Source organism: Stegastes partitus, unplaced genomic scaffold (assembly GCF_000690725.1).
Source record: "Stegastes partitus isolate 25-593 unplaced genomic scaffold, Stegastes_partitus-1.0.2 Scaffold830, whole genome shotgun sequence".
Classification (NCBI taxonomy): domain Eukaryota; kingdom Metazoa; phylum Chordata; class Actinopteri; family Pomacentridae; genus Stegastes; species Stegastes partitus.
The window spans coordinates 164195-179956 of record NW_007578561.1 but is presented as its reverse complement, the minus strand read 5'-3'; the positions used below and the strand labels follow the sequence as shown (position 1 = coordinate 179956).

Below are 15762 nucleotides of genomic sequence, written 5' to 3'. Positions count from 1 at the left end.
CCGAGCCACAGTGCAGCCCTGTGTTAAAGATAATTAATGAAATTACTTAAACTAAATCCACCAAATGTCTGTCAGTGTTGGCCTTCCAGGGTCACCTACTTGTGTACAACCCTTTCAAGCTTTATCTGGAGTTATGTAATTGCTACGAAGCCAAATTCATTCATTACATTTATAAAGCTGGCCTCTCTCACAATCTGCCTCCCTTCCTCCTTCTTTATATGTGTTATGTCAATATGGATGGCTCCCTCACAGCAAATATCCACCTCTTTATCAGTGAGGTAGACTACAGCAGGTGCTGGTACTGTGTGTGTGCTTGTGTGTGTTCTTGTGTTTGTGTGCGTTATCACTGCTGTTAATGAGTAACAGTGTCTGCCTCCAGAATGCTGATAAACGTCAGGTCGAGGATACTGCTTTGCTTCACGCACACATGCACGCACTCAGGAGTGTTAACTATTTCTTATCTTAAGCCAACTATGTCCTGCCTTATCGGTGAGGCACGAGACAAACACGCACACATAGAGTACACATACATTAAACTTACCTTACAGACGGTCATTTACAATCGTCATTCTGTTGAGATTAGTAGACTGTAGGTAAGTGTAGTCGTTTACCTCAGAAGGTGTGCATATAAACTGCGCTTTGTCGGTGACTGGTTCACTGGATCCTTGCTAAGTTATGTCCACAGCTGGTGACTGTAACCTGACAGTGACTGAATAAGTAAATTGACCCCAGCCTCAGATTCCTCACATACAACCACAACACCTGCCACTGCTGCAGTTTTGGGGAGAGACTTTGCAGCCTAACAAATGTTTCTTAGAGGTCACTCTCTTCAGTAAAATGGTGAATTTGTTTATATATCTGCTTCTCTTGTCTTAGAAAAAAATGTACTGTGCAACCTTAAATTCAAAACTTGGCAGGTGTTTTGAAAGGCACGTTGTCTTTTTTTTTTGGTGAGCAGTTCCATCAGAAAAATGTCGCAATCTAAGTCTAATCTTCAACTTTTGTGAAGTAAATAAATAAAAAGAAATTATACTTTTGTTCTCCTTACTTTGGTTGTCCTCTTCTTTATGATTTATGGCATAATAACTGTGTTTTACTGAACAAAAGAGATTAATTCTAGTCATAGTAATGCTATTTGTGCAGAGATGCAGGACTTTATATTGCTGCGAAGGATGAAACCACAGTACGTAAAAATGTGACAGGAGCAAAAATGCCCAGAGACTCCTTATGGTTCAGGCTGTTAACAACAGTCAGAAATATATACATTGCATGAGATAGGCAGTTTGTGATTCTCAGTAGCACTAAAGCACCTCCAATTTTGATGTCTGCAACCTCCGAACCATATACTTTTTTGTGTATCTTACATTGCTGCTTAATTTATGGAAACTTTTTTATTTTTTCCCTTGATTAAAGATGAATGTGATGCTTCTCGGTAGCTGGCTCTGGATCAGAGTGTCTGCTCCCTGTCTGTGTCAGGTCTTACTTTGCACTAAAATGTAACCCAGTCCCCAGCCTCCATACGCTGACCAGCCAGGAATGATGCACACGGTCACTCACTAACACGCACTGTACTGGAATAGTACTTGTGGCCTTTGATCTACTTTCGGCCCTGCGTACTCTTTTTCTTGCTCACATTTCTCATATTCTTTCACTTTTGTTCCTTACTTCTTGATCAATGAGTTGTTAGGCAATGATCTAAAATTCCCTGGATGCTGTAGTCTTAGTTTTGCCAGACATGATATTGGATTTGAACAACCTCATGCTAAAGCTTGCAGAGGTTCATACGTCCTCAGCTGAAAAATATGTGTAAACCGGCAGCTCTCACTTTATCGCTACGTATATAATTTGCTGTCTGGAGTTGAGATAAAGAATCTGTCTAAATGGCTTGACCTCGAATGTAAAGCAAACCTCATCGCGTGAGATGGATGTTTTGGAGACACTCAGGAGACACGTGTGATGTTTAAATATGGCCACTGTCAAACCGGGTTAAATCTTCTTTTCATCTCTGTCTGTGAAACACAGAAGACACAGAAAAACAATATTTTTTGTCTTCATTTATGAGAAGCTACCTGATCGGTTTTCATGACTGCAGGTTTTGAACGGATGTCTCCACCTCTGTCACTCTTTTCTCTTTTTTTTTTTTTTTTGTCTCACAGGATACGAATGTAATAAAAGGTTATACCAAGCAAAGTATATTCTGTTACAGTTTTTATCCAAGGTAGTCATTAAAATGTCAGTTCCTTGTCCAGTCTGCAGTTTAGCAGTAAATCCTCAAATGTAGCAGGTAGTTGTTTATGTGGATTAATTCCTCTCTCTATCCCTTCCTGACTTCATCCCTTAACTCTCTGCCGAGGTGCGTGCACTTCTTGTCTTTCACACACACTACTTCCTCCCTTACTGTACTGTATATAATGGGCCCACGGTGCTGCTACACACACACACACCCACACAAGTGCATACTGTGCATGATGTGGTTTTCATAAAGCCCTTTATAAGCTTTAGAAGAATGCTGTAGGTTTAAACTGCCCTCAGGTTTTTCGTGGTTTGCAGAACTTTATGTTCCCTGTAACGGTTTCTTCCAAAAGCCTCATTCCCGCTTTTCCCGTGTTCCAATATCTTCTGTCTTTCCTTTATGAGATGAAATTACTGCAGTGTTTACACATGAACCGACTGCAGTTTCACAGTTTATATTGACACTTGTTATGAATTTGACTTTTGAATTTCAAAAATGCATTTAAGCGTGACTTTGTTAGAAACACAGACCTTGGTCTTTATAAAAGTGAATTTCTCGGCTTTATTCTCCCTCCAGACACAAACAAATGTGATGAATGAGTTTCTTTTTGTAACCAGTTTTTAATAAACACACTTTATTACTCTTAATTAGGGATGCAATTTTAAGCAACTTAACCTTTGGCTGTATGAACAATATACAATCAATTAAACATTAAATGAATAAAGTACCGTGGATGTTTTTCCATTTGCGGATCAAACAGTTTTAAACCACGGACACTTATTTTCGCCATAAATCAGTTCAGCTACATTAGGAATTTGAAGAACGGATAAAAGTCCTTGAATTATAAATTAAACAAAGAAAAAATAATGCCATAATTTAAAATTGCTACAACATTTTGCCCAACAAAATCTTAAGTATTAAACCAAACAAATGAACTGAGGTCTGTCACAGTAAATAACCTGTAACATAGTTAATCTCTTCATAGCGGTTTAAATAATCCACCTGATTTACACGGTGGAGTTGCTTGTTCTGTAGTTAATGTTAGTCCAGCTGCTGAAAACAGCTGCTCAGCTGGAAAAGATGTCCACAAATACTGTCTCAGAAACAATATTAGTCTAGGAAATCTGTCAGTATTTACTGCCACCACTTGAATGTATTTATAATTAGAGCCGAGCATTGTTACTACACTTCCTCACTGAAGTGTGATTGTTGTTGGAAGCATATGATTTTAGCATTTGAGAATCCTAGTTTGGCATAATGTAATCCTCTGGTGGCGAGCCAAAACGGATTTTCACCAAACACCTCTTTACAAGTTGATGCTGCTCCTCAACACAACTACCACAGTCTGCAGTTAGGCAGCAGGAAGATGGGCTTGCTTTATGCGATTCTTACAGGTGGTCAGCAAACACACCTGTAACTTCAGGTGTGCTCTTGGGAAACAAAGGCTCCACCTGGTGGTGTGACCACATACTACAGCACATTTATAATACATTCTCTGACAGTTAAACTATCTTTTGTCTTCAGTCTTGTGGGTTAATATATTTTTTAGTTAAATTATCAATTGATCAGTAAGCAATTAACCGATGTCATCACAAATCTTAATTAAGGATGCTTATGGAGTACATTTTCCTGGCAAAAAGTTACGAGTATGCTTCCCATGAAATTACTGAATTTACACTGCAGCTGAGAAATGGCATTTTTAGCGTGGTTACTATTTTCCCATGAGAGATAATGAGTTTATAGTCATGAGCTAAGCGATTGTAATGGTATCAGACCGGGCCATTTAATGATACATGAAAATATGACCCAAAAACAAGTCTTCTTTTTAGAGGGCCTTGTGAGCAGTGTTCATTGAAATGCATAGGGTTTAGTAGCTACACGCTAGCTTTAGGTTGTGAATAGCTGCACCAATGAGATATATAAAGAGTGACAGTCTTAGTAGTTTGTTAAACCACAAATCGACAGCAATTTTCCCACAGCTGTATAAACGTAAAATGAGATTTCAAAGAGAAAACGTGATCTCATTTCACCTTCATCGTCAGTCCTCGTTAAGTAAACTAATTGCTTTCATAAATCTTCTCTCCTGTATTCACTTGGGTGGGGCGTGTCATTAAAAATGATTCATATCTTTTTAAAGCCAGGGCTTCAGAAAATGTATTGATGTTTCTGAGTATAAACTGAAAAAGAGGGAAAGATTTGCGGTAGATTTCGCACCTTGCCTTGCTGGTTTCAGAACATTTACATGAAATTTGAACTGTGATCTTTGTTTTTGGAAGGAACACTGTGATTATGTGGTAATTTTAGACCATTTTTCAAATTTTGGGCGTCATTTAAGATACTGTCTATATGTGTGAATTGTTCTTTCTACATGAGGTTAGACGTAGTCTTTAAGGGGAGGTTTTCCCATTGGGTTTGTAACAGAGCAACTTGTTTGGTAAGTTTCTTCTAAATAACAGCCTTGACTCATACTTCTTAATTTTGATTGTGGAGGGTTTTTCCTGCAGGGAAAAGCCGACAGGTGCAGCAGACAGAGAGGAAAGCTGGAACAATATAACCAGCTATTACGAAAGCTGTAGTGAAAAGAGCACAAAGAGAGGGGTGAAGATGGAGAGAGTAAGAAAAAGTAAGAGCAAGTTGGAGGGAAAAAAAAAAAATCACATTTCTCGGAAAGGTCAATCAAGCCATAAAATATCTGATCAAAGCGAAATGAAAAAGGGATTACACAATGTTGACACCTTTTTGTGTGTGTGGCTGCGTGTGTTTGTGTATGTGTGCTCTCCGAAAGCCAATGGTGTGAGTCGCTGAGAGGATCGGGTTGCTGAACCAACCACTCAGCAGATTCCTCAAAGTTTTTCTGGCCGCTGTGTGTTTTTCTTTTGAGTGTGTGTGTGTGTGTGTGTGAGAGAGAGAAATGTAGGCCTTGGGTTTTATGTGTGGATGTGCGTGTATGCGTGTCATGCAGCCCTTTGGATTTGTACCAGCCTCAGGCCCAGTGTTAGCTGTCAGGATGGAGTAACAAGCAGCATTTGACCTACTGATGGGATGGAAGTGACTGGGTCAGAATGAGAAAGTGGCTCTGTATCTCCAGTGTGTGTGTGGTGTGTGGTGTGTGTATGTCTGTGTGTGTGTGTGTGTGTGTGTGTGTGTCTGTACCTGCAGAAGACAACTTAATGTGCACCCATCACGCTGCCTCTGTCACCTCAGGCAATCAAGTTTGCATTTGAGAGTTTGTATGTCATCGAAAGACGAGGAAAGATTGAGATCCCAGACAGCTTTTTATGTGTCGTTTCTGGTTCTGCGGCCTTAAGTGGCCTTGTGCAACAACCAGTCCAGCTTATAGGCAGCTCATAGTGAGTTTTGAGAGTATGGGCATGATAACAGGTTTCATATAAAGATGATTCACATACAAAAGTAACAGCAGGGGAATACAGGGTTTCACAAAAAGCATTATGTTAATAGCAGACTTGTGGGTATTTAGGTAATTTGAGCAGCACGCACACAAATTTTCACTAAAGTTCACTGTGGAAGGATAAACGGTGTGCCCGCTTTATGGACTGAGTTTTGTTAAAAGTACAAGTTAGAAGTAAAGATGTGACTTTTACAACCGATCCAATAACAACAAGAACTCTTGAGAACCCAGTTGTCTTCCAGCGTTCCAAACTTTTGAGAAACACACCGACACTCACACACACCTCTACCTTGCGCAGTACATCAACGCTGTGTCCCGCTGTTAGGAGCTCTCCATCAAAAGCATTCCTCGGCTCTCCCCTCTCGCCCCAGTCTCACTTCCCTGCCAACAACAACGTTGTGTTGGACTCTGCAGACCCATCTGACTCAAAGACCAGTGGAACGTTAAGAGCGTTAAAAGACCAAACTCTCGAGCCAAAACATAAAGGGCAGTCCCAGCCATCGCACACTGCCAAAATATGCAACACACACACACACACACACACAAAAAAGACCAAATTAGCAAGTATTTTTTCAGCAATTACAAAAATGACGTGTTTGGAGACTTCAACTGCTTGCAAGAAACCTCACTTGTGTCATTGTGAAAGCGAGTTGGCATTTGCAGTTCCCCCTCTTGTTTAAAATATGTTACAAACCCCGCTTTGTCAGTGAGCTATGGTATTGTTTTTTGTTTTACTCACGGACATGCCTGTGAAAGCCATTAGTGAGTATGATTTGAACAAACTGCACTGTGTTGGCAATGATCTTTGAATTTCTTAGAAGAATGTAGAATAGAGAACCAAAGAAAACACTAAAGCTGAGTTAATACACTACTGGGTTGTATCTGCTAATGTTAGAAAATCCAGGTATACTGCTAGTATTTGCAGGTCACATCAAGAAAGCATTCTGTATATTCTGCATGTACTTGTGAGTAGCCATTTGCCTTATTTCTTTTAAGAATCTATGTAATTGGAGCTGACAGCAGGTTAATGTAGACAAGACCAAATCAGGAAAATGTCACTGAATCGTTTTTTGCCATGGTGGACTGAACTACTAAACAGTATATGAAGAATATTAAACCACATAAGAGTTGACTAGATTAAGCTAAGCCAGATGCTCGAAGAAATCATAAGAAAAACAAAGGGTCCATGTAGTGGCTGAGTCAGGCTGAATTACTTCAACATTACAATTTACCATTGTGTAGTGCAGATTGTTTGAGTTGAATCAAAGGTGTGTAGGCGGCTCGAGCTGCAGGTCAGTATTGGGTTCAGTGGAGAGTTGAAAAAACACATCTAAATGTGTAATTCTGATCACAGATGAGTTTGTATTTAAATCCGTGTCAGGAGAGGAACTTCAATCCACTCACCTGAACTGGATGAGCGAGGCCATGCCATCTTGGGGTAAACTAGATCGGAATAGACCATAAGAAACCATTGTAAAATAGTTTGACTAAATCTTTCAACACGACTAAGCAGTTTCCTGACTTGTCATAGAGGTGGATCTGTCCAGCAGCTTTTATGATTCACGCTCACAAAGTGTTATGAAAGAAATCATTTGCACGTAAAGAGATGCATGACAACTGAACAAACTCAATGCACTGATGAGGAAAGTGTGATCTGGTTGGAGGGGCTGGAGCTATTCAGTTGACCTTGGGTTGGGGTAGTTTTGTTGGCTGCCATTCCTGAAGTCAAGAATGAGCTCTGAAGTATTTCCTGTATACTATAAAGTATTTAGTTCAACTTATATATTGTATATTTGAGGCCCCCATTTTTTTCTTTCTAATGGTAATTCATTTTAAAGTACAAGAAGTGTTTGTTTTTAATGTAGATAATATTTCCCATATTTTTGGAAATAAGGTCTGTGGTGATCATAGGGTAGGACTTCCTAAAGAACTGATAACTATACTGCTGTAGACCTTCTTAATAGCCCAGTCTCCTGTTGATACTGGACACTTGTGCACCATCCAGCAAATACAAATAAATCCAGGATAAATTTACAGATTCTTTCTGGAGTAGTAAAAGCTGAAAATGGTGAGACTGATGTACTTGAAAGTCTACTTCAGTATTTGTTCTAAATGAAAGCTAAATCGTGATACAGTGCAGAAGTTGTTTTGGGAGTAGCTGCTAAAAGAACAGAATGTATGAACTGATTTCTTCTGTATTTGGCCTTCAGACTTTCTCCTTGCAGAGTTTGTGCAGCTCTGAGCAGGAAGGTTGTGTTTCTGTGTGTTGTGTGTGTCTGACGTGGGCTGTGTTTTCCTGTTGTTAGGCTGCAGAATACCAGACATGCATGTCCAACCTATTTACATACTCCCTGCTGTATAAAAGGAAAGAGAGGGAGGCTGTGCATATGTGTCTTTGTGTGCGTGTGGGGGCAGATAAACTATCTTCAAGGTGCTTTAGATTGTCGTGGGACGTCAGTTGTGGGCAAGGGAGCACTATAAGCCCAAATGCACTAAACAGACATCTTAAAGCCCTGCAATTTTCTTTGCTCCCACACACATGCACGCACACATACATCGCAGGGATGCTCAAACACTCAGAGACACATAATTAGTTTAATTTGACTATATACGTTGTCAAAAAAAAAAACTTTGTAAACTCTTTCAGATAGCCAGCTTTTCTTTGATTAATTAGTTCTTCATCTGTGTCATAAGTATAGAGTAAAACAATATGTTTAAACTAAGCTACACACAACCAGACACAAACTTTCATGGAATTATTGAACAAACCCATGAAACGTTTGCAGTGCTGGTGGAAGAAGTAAGTGATCCCTTAAATATAATGTAAATGTAGGAACTGGTCAAACCTCCTCTGGCAGCAGTAGCACGCCTTTCTGGTAGCTGCACAAAGTTCAGGAGCCACTTTGTATATTATTCCCAACAGAACTCTGTCAGCACAGCTATATTTGAGGTAGTTTTACCGCAATGCTTTTGGGTTAAGGTGTTTCATGGGACTGGGCCACTCCTAAAAGCAGAATTATTTAGTTTGAAAGCATTTTGTAGTAAATATGCTTAATTGTTTTGGGTCATTATGCGACAGCAACTCGACATGATGCTATAAGGTGGTACCCTTCTAAATTTGGTAATTCAATTCTGTCAATGATTGGAAGCTGTCCAGGACGGTATCTTCACAGTCATATGCTGAAGCCTTTTTACACCAAAGTCGTGTCGCATATTTTTGCCAAACTAATAAATGTTAGTCTCATCAGACCACAAAGCATTTTTCCAGCTGAAATTTCTGGTTCACAGTGATGTAACTTTTGAGAAAACCAGCTTTTTTACCTCATTGAACACTCTACACTGAACCTTAAATCATCTCAGCTGGGTACCCACTTCTAGAGCGAGTAGATTACAGCAATAAATCTTCATTTATACTCAATCTGTCTAACTTTGGACTTATGAATGTCTAGAATCTTTGAGATTGCCTTTTTTCTAGCTTTATCAAATACTTTTGGTCATACGTCTTCTGGGATCTCTTCTTTTCAAGGCATGGTTCTCATCGGTTGATGCTTCTCCAACTGTTGGAGTCTTTTTTTTATATCAGCATTTCTAACCCAGACTTTCAATCTTGTCTCATTGATTGGACTTGGACTTGAAGTATGCCAACTCCTGATTCTAGTTAGCTTTTGTTGATGTCATTATATTGGGGTTCACATACTTTTTCCAAACTGAAAGTTTGAGTGATGTGTTCTGTATGAACAAGATTTGTGTGTTATTCTCAAAAGCAGTTTGAATTTGTTCACGACTGTAACTTAGATGAAGATGTGGCTGTGTTTTAAGACATATTACAATATTTATTCTACGGTATGTGCAGCCGCTTTCCTCTATAAACTACCATTCAGCTGCACATATGTTCAATTGAAGCCTCGCATGTGTAGAAATACATAAAGATACACACATGCTGACCCTGTGTCTCGTGAATGAGAAGAATAGATTTTTTATTCGCTTCAGTTTCACCCCCAAGAGACAGATTTAAAAAGACTCTACTTCGGTCATGGACCTCGTAGGAGGAGGCTGAGGAGGAGGAGGAGGAGGCAAAGGGGGCGCTGCTCATGTGTTCCCTTCATTGGGGGGAGAGGGAGGAAGGAGGATAAAAGGGAGGTGGAGGAGAAAGATGTAGGAGAGGTTAACTGTTGAAAATGGAGAGGTTCAGTTAGAGGTCCTGCTCCTGTGATCCTCTGGGGAAGAAATTGGGGAAGTTGTGTGTGTGTGTGTGCGCAGATCTGAAAATGGCAGGAGAACAGTAAATCACTCCTGAGAGAAAGGAAGAGATTCTGCTGTGGACAAAGAGGATGGTGTGAATGACTGTGATGAAAGAGGAAAAGTGAGAGCAAAAGAGAGACAGGCGGAGAAAGGAGAAAAGAGTCATTGCTTGGAAAAAGTCAGGATTGGAGGTGGTAGTAGAAGAATGGAGCTCAGGGTAGGGAAGAAAAAAGGTACCAGGGGAGCACTACGAGTCCTGGAAAATACGATTTCAATCTGCTCGAGAAATAGACGAGAAGAAGAAATGGACAGAAATAAATAGGTATAGAGACAGAACATGCATGTGTATATGAAATAAGGAAGTAGTTCAAATGGAACCAGACATATCCATGCAGGTAACCAGGAAAGAAAACAAACAGGCTGGAAAAGGAGAAAGAGTGAGCTGTTGGGCCCCTGATGAGAAAGCCATACAGCTTTGTATACCAGAAATGAGGATGGAGGGAGGAGAGAGGAGGAGAGGCTCCTGTGAATGCCTCCGTGTGACTAATGCCTTTTTCACACGTTTCACTTCCATCCATCCATCATTGTGTCCACCTACTGCTCCCCTGTTAAAACAACAGCCCATCATTACTGCACAAACTACAATCTGCCATAAGTGTTCCCCTAGTTTTATATGTTCTCACCTTTTCAGCCTAATTTGTACTCTGCTTCATCATGGTCATGTCCTACGTCCCCCAACTCTTTTATGTTAATCATGGTGGCTATTGCTCATGCCAGTTATAACATAAATACTTACAGGCAAATGCAACTGAACTCTTACTGGATTTTTCTGGAGAAAGACCTTTTGAAGATACTTCTGGTCTATTACAGCATTGTATTTTTATTGCCCATCATTTTTACATGTCAGTGTGGAAAATGAGGCATTATTACTAACATTTCAGGAGTACTCAAATATTGGTTTCCCTCCACATGAAGTGATTTAGATCGTCTGTAACTCTGTAACTTGGAATGTGCGTCATTGGACTTCATTATAGCAATTTTACCACATTCCTATGTCTCAACAATTACTTTTGTGCAAAGACGCAACTGACAGAAATAAATGCAGATGTTTTAATAAACTGGAATGCAACTTTTAATCAAATAAGTAATACTTCTATATGTCCCTTTGGTGAAATTGTTTTTGTCTTGTAAAGCAACGCCACTTTTTATTGCACTTAACACAACAGACACAATCCAAAAAAAAAACTTAAAACGCTATCAGAAGCCGACCAATATACAATAGGTGACCTCTACAGCACTTAATAAACCATTTTCACAAGGACAAATGAAAGGTCTCCGTAAACAATGTGTGACAAGCAAGTATCAGACAAAAGTTGTAATAATTTAAGCAAATGTTTGTGCTGCGTTTCAGACCATGTTTGCATGTTTCTACCATGTATCAGGGTGCGTATGTATTCTGCTTGATAAGCCTCTATCAGCCACATTGTTAACATGAACCACCTTTTGTCCTTCCTTTAAAATGTTTAATCTACAGGACATGACCTGAAGGGCTTGTTTTATGGTGGATTTCCTTACAATGGCCTCTTGTTAGTCAGGGCATTGTTTGCTACATGGTGGCCTATTATGTGTTTTTTTCTTTTTTTGGAGAGTATTGTTTTAACCTTAAAGGAGATTTGAAAGGTCAAACAGAGATGTACAGTCTGCGCTGAACCTTGCTGACTCCTCCACCCCTCCTGCTTCCACCACTCGATCTTCCTGTTTGTCTTTCTTTGTATGCCTCTCCTATTGGGCCATATTTCATTCCCTTCCTCTACTCCCTTAAATTCCATCCTCCCTTATTCCCTTCATTTCCCCCTTGCTTCTCCTCTTACGTTCCCTCCCTCCTTCCTCTCTCTCTCTCCCCCCCTCCTCATCTCTATTTGTTCTCTCCATCACCCCCACTTCTTTCCATCATTTCCTCCCACCTTTCCAGTTCAGTCAGGCTCCTTTTCCACCCTCTTTGTTTTTCTAGTGTGCTGTTTCATAGTAGACCAGCTACTGAGCGGTCAAGGTCACACCTGATTTTATGTCAGCACGGCTTTCCAGCTAAGATTAAACCTACTGCTTGGCTTTGTGTTTGCTCCCGGGGGATGCTGTTGTTGGCCGTGTCAAAATGGCAGCGTTTTAGTCAAGACATTAGGATGTTACGAAAGCATAAAGAAACATTTTGTGATTTTTTGCGGGAATACTAAAAGTGAATATGTGTCACTGTGAACTTGGAGATGTTGGTTAAGTCACGACACACATTACAAAAGGTCATCTTTATCTTAACCCTACATCTCTTGATGCATCCCAAAATGCTTCATGGGTTAGCTGCTTACCATATGTAAGGAAACCATACATTTTGCACTGGTGACACATTTCTAAAATCTAACATAAGAAATTTTGTATAGAATAGTGAAGTTTCACATGTGCTCTTCTGGTCACAGGGTTTACTCTGAATTTTTTTGTTTGTCGTGATGTAAGCGACTGTTGAGTCTCAAGTCAGAGTTGACTTGTTTTTCCAGGTTTTCCCCAAATGCAAAGTTAATAAGCATGAAAAAGGAACATCACAAATAAAAGCTGAACCTGAAAACAGGCTATCTGAAATGAAAAGCAAAGATAACCAGTATCTCTAGGTAAGATTATGTTATGTAAGGTTTTATATCTTTGCCAGTAGGGTTCAAAATGGCATCTTGAGGGAACAGTCTTCACTCTTTAGTCAAACAGTAGCTCTGTTTTCAAAACATATTTTCACACGCATTTTGAAGAATTGCATTAGAAAAAGTTTATGGACAAAAACTTGCCCACTTGTGAAAAGAAGTTCTTACGCTTAAGGTCATTTTTCATTTCATGACAAGTCGCCTGTATCGAGTACTAATTAGCTGCTTCCAGTTTTTTGTTGTCTTTGTTACTAAACAGTGTAAAACATGGACAGTATCAGCTGATGTAAAAGGATAATTCCACATTTTCCTTTTGAAAGTGGTTCCTATAGACTTCTATCCATTTTTTTTTCTTGTAGATTACTAAAGTTTTGTAAGTTTCTTCTTCTTCGTTGGGGTTTTTTAGCAGTTGGCAAGCAGCTGGTTTTGCTTCTGGCTTCTCCTCCTCTGTTTATTATAGCCCTTTGTAACATTACGTATACTGCCAACTTCTGATGACACTACGCAGTCTAGTTTATTCACCCCAAAGCGTTAATGGAAGCAAGTGTAATCCGCTGTTTTTCTTTTATACTTTAAAACATTTCAAAAGTTTGCTTCGAATTTGCTTGACAATTATATGGAAACACTGCTCGTGGGATATTATGTAGAATAACTTTCCTGTTCTTCCAAATTAAACCAGCTGGACTTTACTGCTACCGGTGGTAAATCTGTCTTTCTTGTTCGTCTCTCAAGGTCCCCCCAGGGTGTCAGAGCGGGTGAACCATCGTCAGAGCGTCCGCCTGGGTCGCACTGTGAAGCTGCCATGCCCGGTGGAGGGCGACCCCCCACCCCTCATCATGTGGACCAAAGATGGCCGCAACATCCACAGTGGCTGGACACGGTTCAAGGTGTTACAGCACGCTCTACGTATTAAAGAAGTGGAGGTGGATGATGCAGGGACTTACATCTGTAAGGCTACCAATGGGTTTGGCAGCGTAAACATCAACTACACACTCATTGTAATAGGTAAGTGTGTTGTGAAAACTCTTACATACATAGGACACTAATGCAAACATTTTAATGAAGTCAACAAATGAAGAGTTCATTTGCAAAAACAAAAACTGAAGTTGAGCGGATTTGAGTCAGTAGAAATGACATGACAAAAACAGAGATATTGTCTCAGGTAGACGATGGAAAAGCGGGTTTTCTGAAGGTTTGTGAAGATGGAGTTATCTGTTTTTGCAAATGAACTCTTCAAATGTAGAATAAACTGCATCAAGCAACACTTTAGGACACTTAGGGCGGCTGTGGCTCAGGTGGTAGAGCGGATCGGTCAATGATCAGAAGGTCGGCGGTTCGATCTCTCTCGCTCTGTAGCCTGTTTCATGGTCGTTGTGTCCTTGGACAAGACACTTCACCCACCTTGCCTGGTGTGAATGCGTATGAATGGATTGCTTGAGGTGGCGTTCGGAGGGGCCATAGGCGCAGAATGGCAGCCACACCTCTGTCAGGCTACAATCGTAGCTACCACCACCAGAATGAATGTGTGTGAATGAATAATTGACAGTTGATTGTATGTGCTTTGAGTTACTCTTACCTGAGTAAAAAAAGCACTATATGGAAGAAAAAAACTTTAATAGACTTGACACATAATAACAGAGCTGTGTTTATGCAGCTTGATCTCCCATATGTTACACACTCTGACATTTTTCAGACAAACTCGGCATAAATGTACAAATGTCTTGATTTATACACGTAGACTTTGTGCATCATTGGTTGAAGTTGTGTGAAATTGTGTATTTTATGTTCTTGGTGCAAGTCTGCATTTGATCTACTGTAGTCACAGCTTTCTATCTCCATTACACAGGCTTCATTCTTTTTCTTTTTTTTTTGTTTTTCTTTGTTATTTTTCATGCTTGCCTGCTCTTAACGACTGCTCTGTGAGTTAGGATATAATTAGCCGGTGGGGCCATTATACAGCAATCAAACTTGTGTAGTTCTACAGACAATGAAGCACTGCTGTTGTCTGCGTCTTCATGCTCGTGTGGGTGTTTGTGACCACAATTGTTGTGCTTGTGTGTTCCTGTATAAGTATGAATGAGGCATTTGTTAAAGTAGATGCTTGTATTTTTGCTCTTGCGATGTTTGTAAGACATTACATCAGTGTGGGATGTCACGTCTGTGCGGGCATCTCAATATATAAAAGAGACATTGTTGTGCCTTGTTCCTTGTTCCTTTTTTTTTCAGCACAATGAGCCTCAGTGCCCAGAAGGCTATATCTTTTGTTGATGTCTGGGTGTGCATATTTTCATATCTTTGTCTAAGTTGTGCAGCCTGTGAGTTGTCATGTAGTGGCTGTAGTGTGTGACCCTGTGGACTCTGACAGCCTTGCTTCTAAAATACAGGTGTGTGTTTTTTATAACGAGACTCAAATAGTCGCTTCCCTCAACTCGTATCCATGTAAACAAAATACCTGTTGGAAGGACAGTATGTCAGTGCACACTTACACATGCAAGCCTCTGTGTTTGTCCACTTGTGTGTCTGGGTCTGTGTGCCGGAGGATCTCCACACCCCGCTGTGTGTGCGTCCGTCATTCCATGTGTTTGTGCACATGCCACTGTGTGTGTGTGTGTGTGTGTGTCAGGTTTCAGTCAGTAGAGTGGATGCCAACAGGGAGATTAAGGCTGCACAGCGTTCCAGAGAATCTGACTAAAGCATCGCCCTCTGCCCAGCGTCGGCACTTCAAAGACAGGCTTGAGTAAAACGCTCCGATACAGATATAACCAGCCAATATTTTTTAGTATCTTAATGATTGTAGATGTTTATAGTATACTGAAAAACCTCTTGTGAAATTTAGATTCAATGCTGATGCTCAAGCTGACAGTTTAAAAAGTTATTTCTCTCAAAGACCTCAGATGAAAATCAAGTTTTTTACCTTGTCAACATGTCCATATGGTGTTCTTTCATACATCACAGAGGATTTCATGTGAAACAAAATCATCCTTTCAGTTACCAGGTTGGAGCTTTCTGTGTCATTCTTCTTGAGTTGAGTAGTTTTACAGGTAGTTGTAGATGAGCTTGTGTGCCAGAGCTGCAGCGAGCTGTGGGTGATGGATGGAGAAAACAGTGCAATCACATCTAAGCCATTTTCAGAAAGTAAGAGGTTATTTTCTTGGAAAAAGTTTTAATTGTTACATTTTGATGATATAAGACTGTTT

The 15762-nt window shown here is 40.1% G+C and overlaps 1 protein-coding gene across 1 annotated transcript in view; it reads left to right on the top strand.

The window, feature by feature from the left end:
- The window catches only part of fgfrl1a (fibroblast growth factor receptor like 1a), a 76710-nt gene that overhangs the window by 18044 nt on the left and 42904 nt on the right, over positions 1-15762 (top strand). Inside the window, exon 3 of the mRNA XM_008292763.1 lies at positions 13298-13570. Within this exon, the coding sequence (XP_008290985.1) occupies positions 13298-13570 (273 nt within the window). The remainder of the gene's footprint in view (positions 1-13297; positions 13571-15762) is intronic.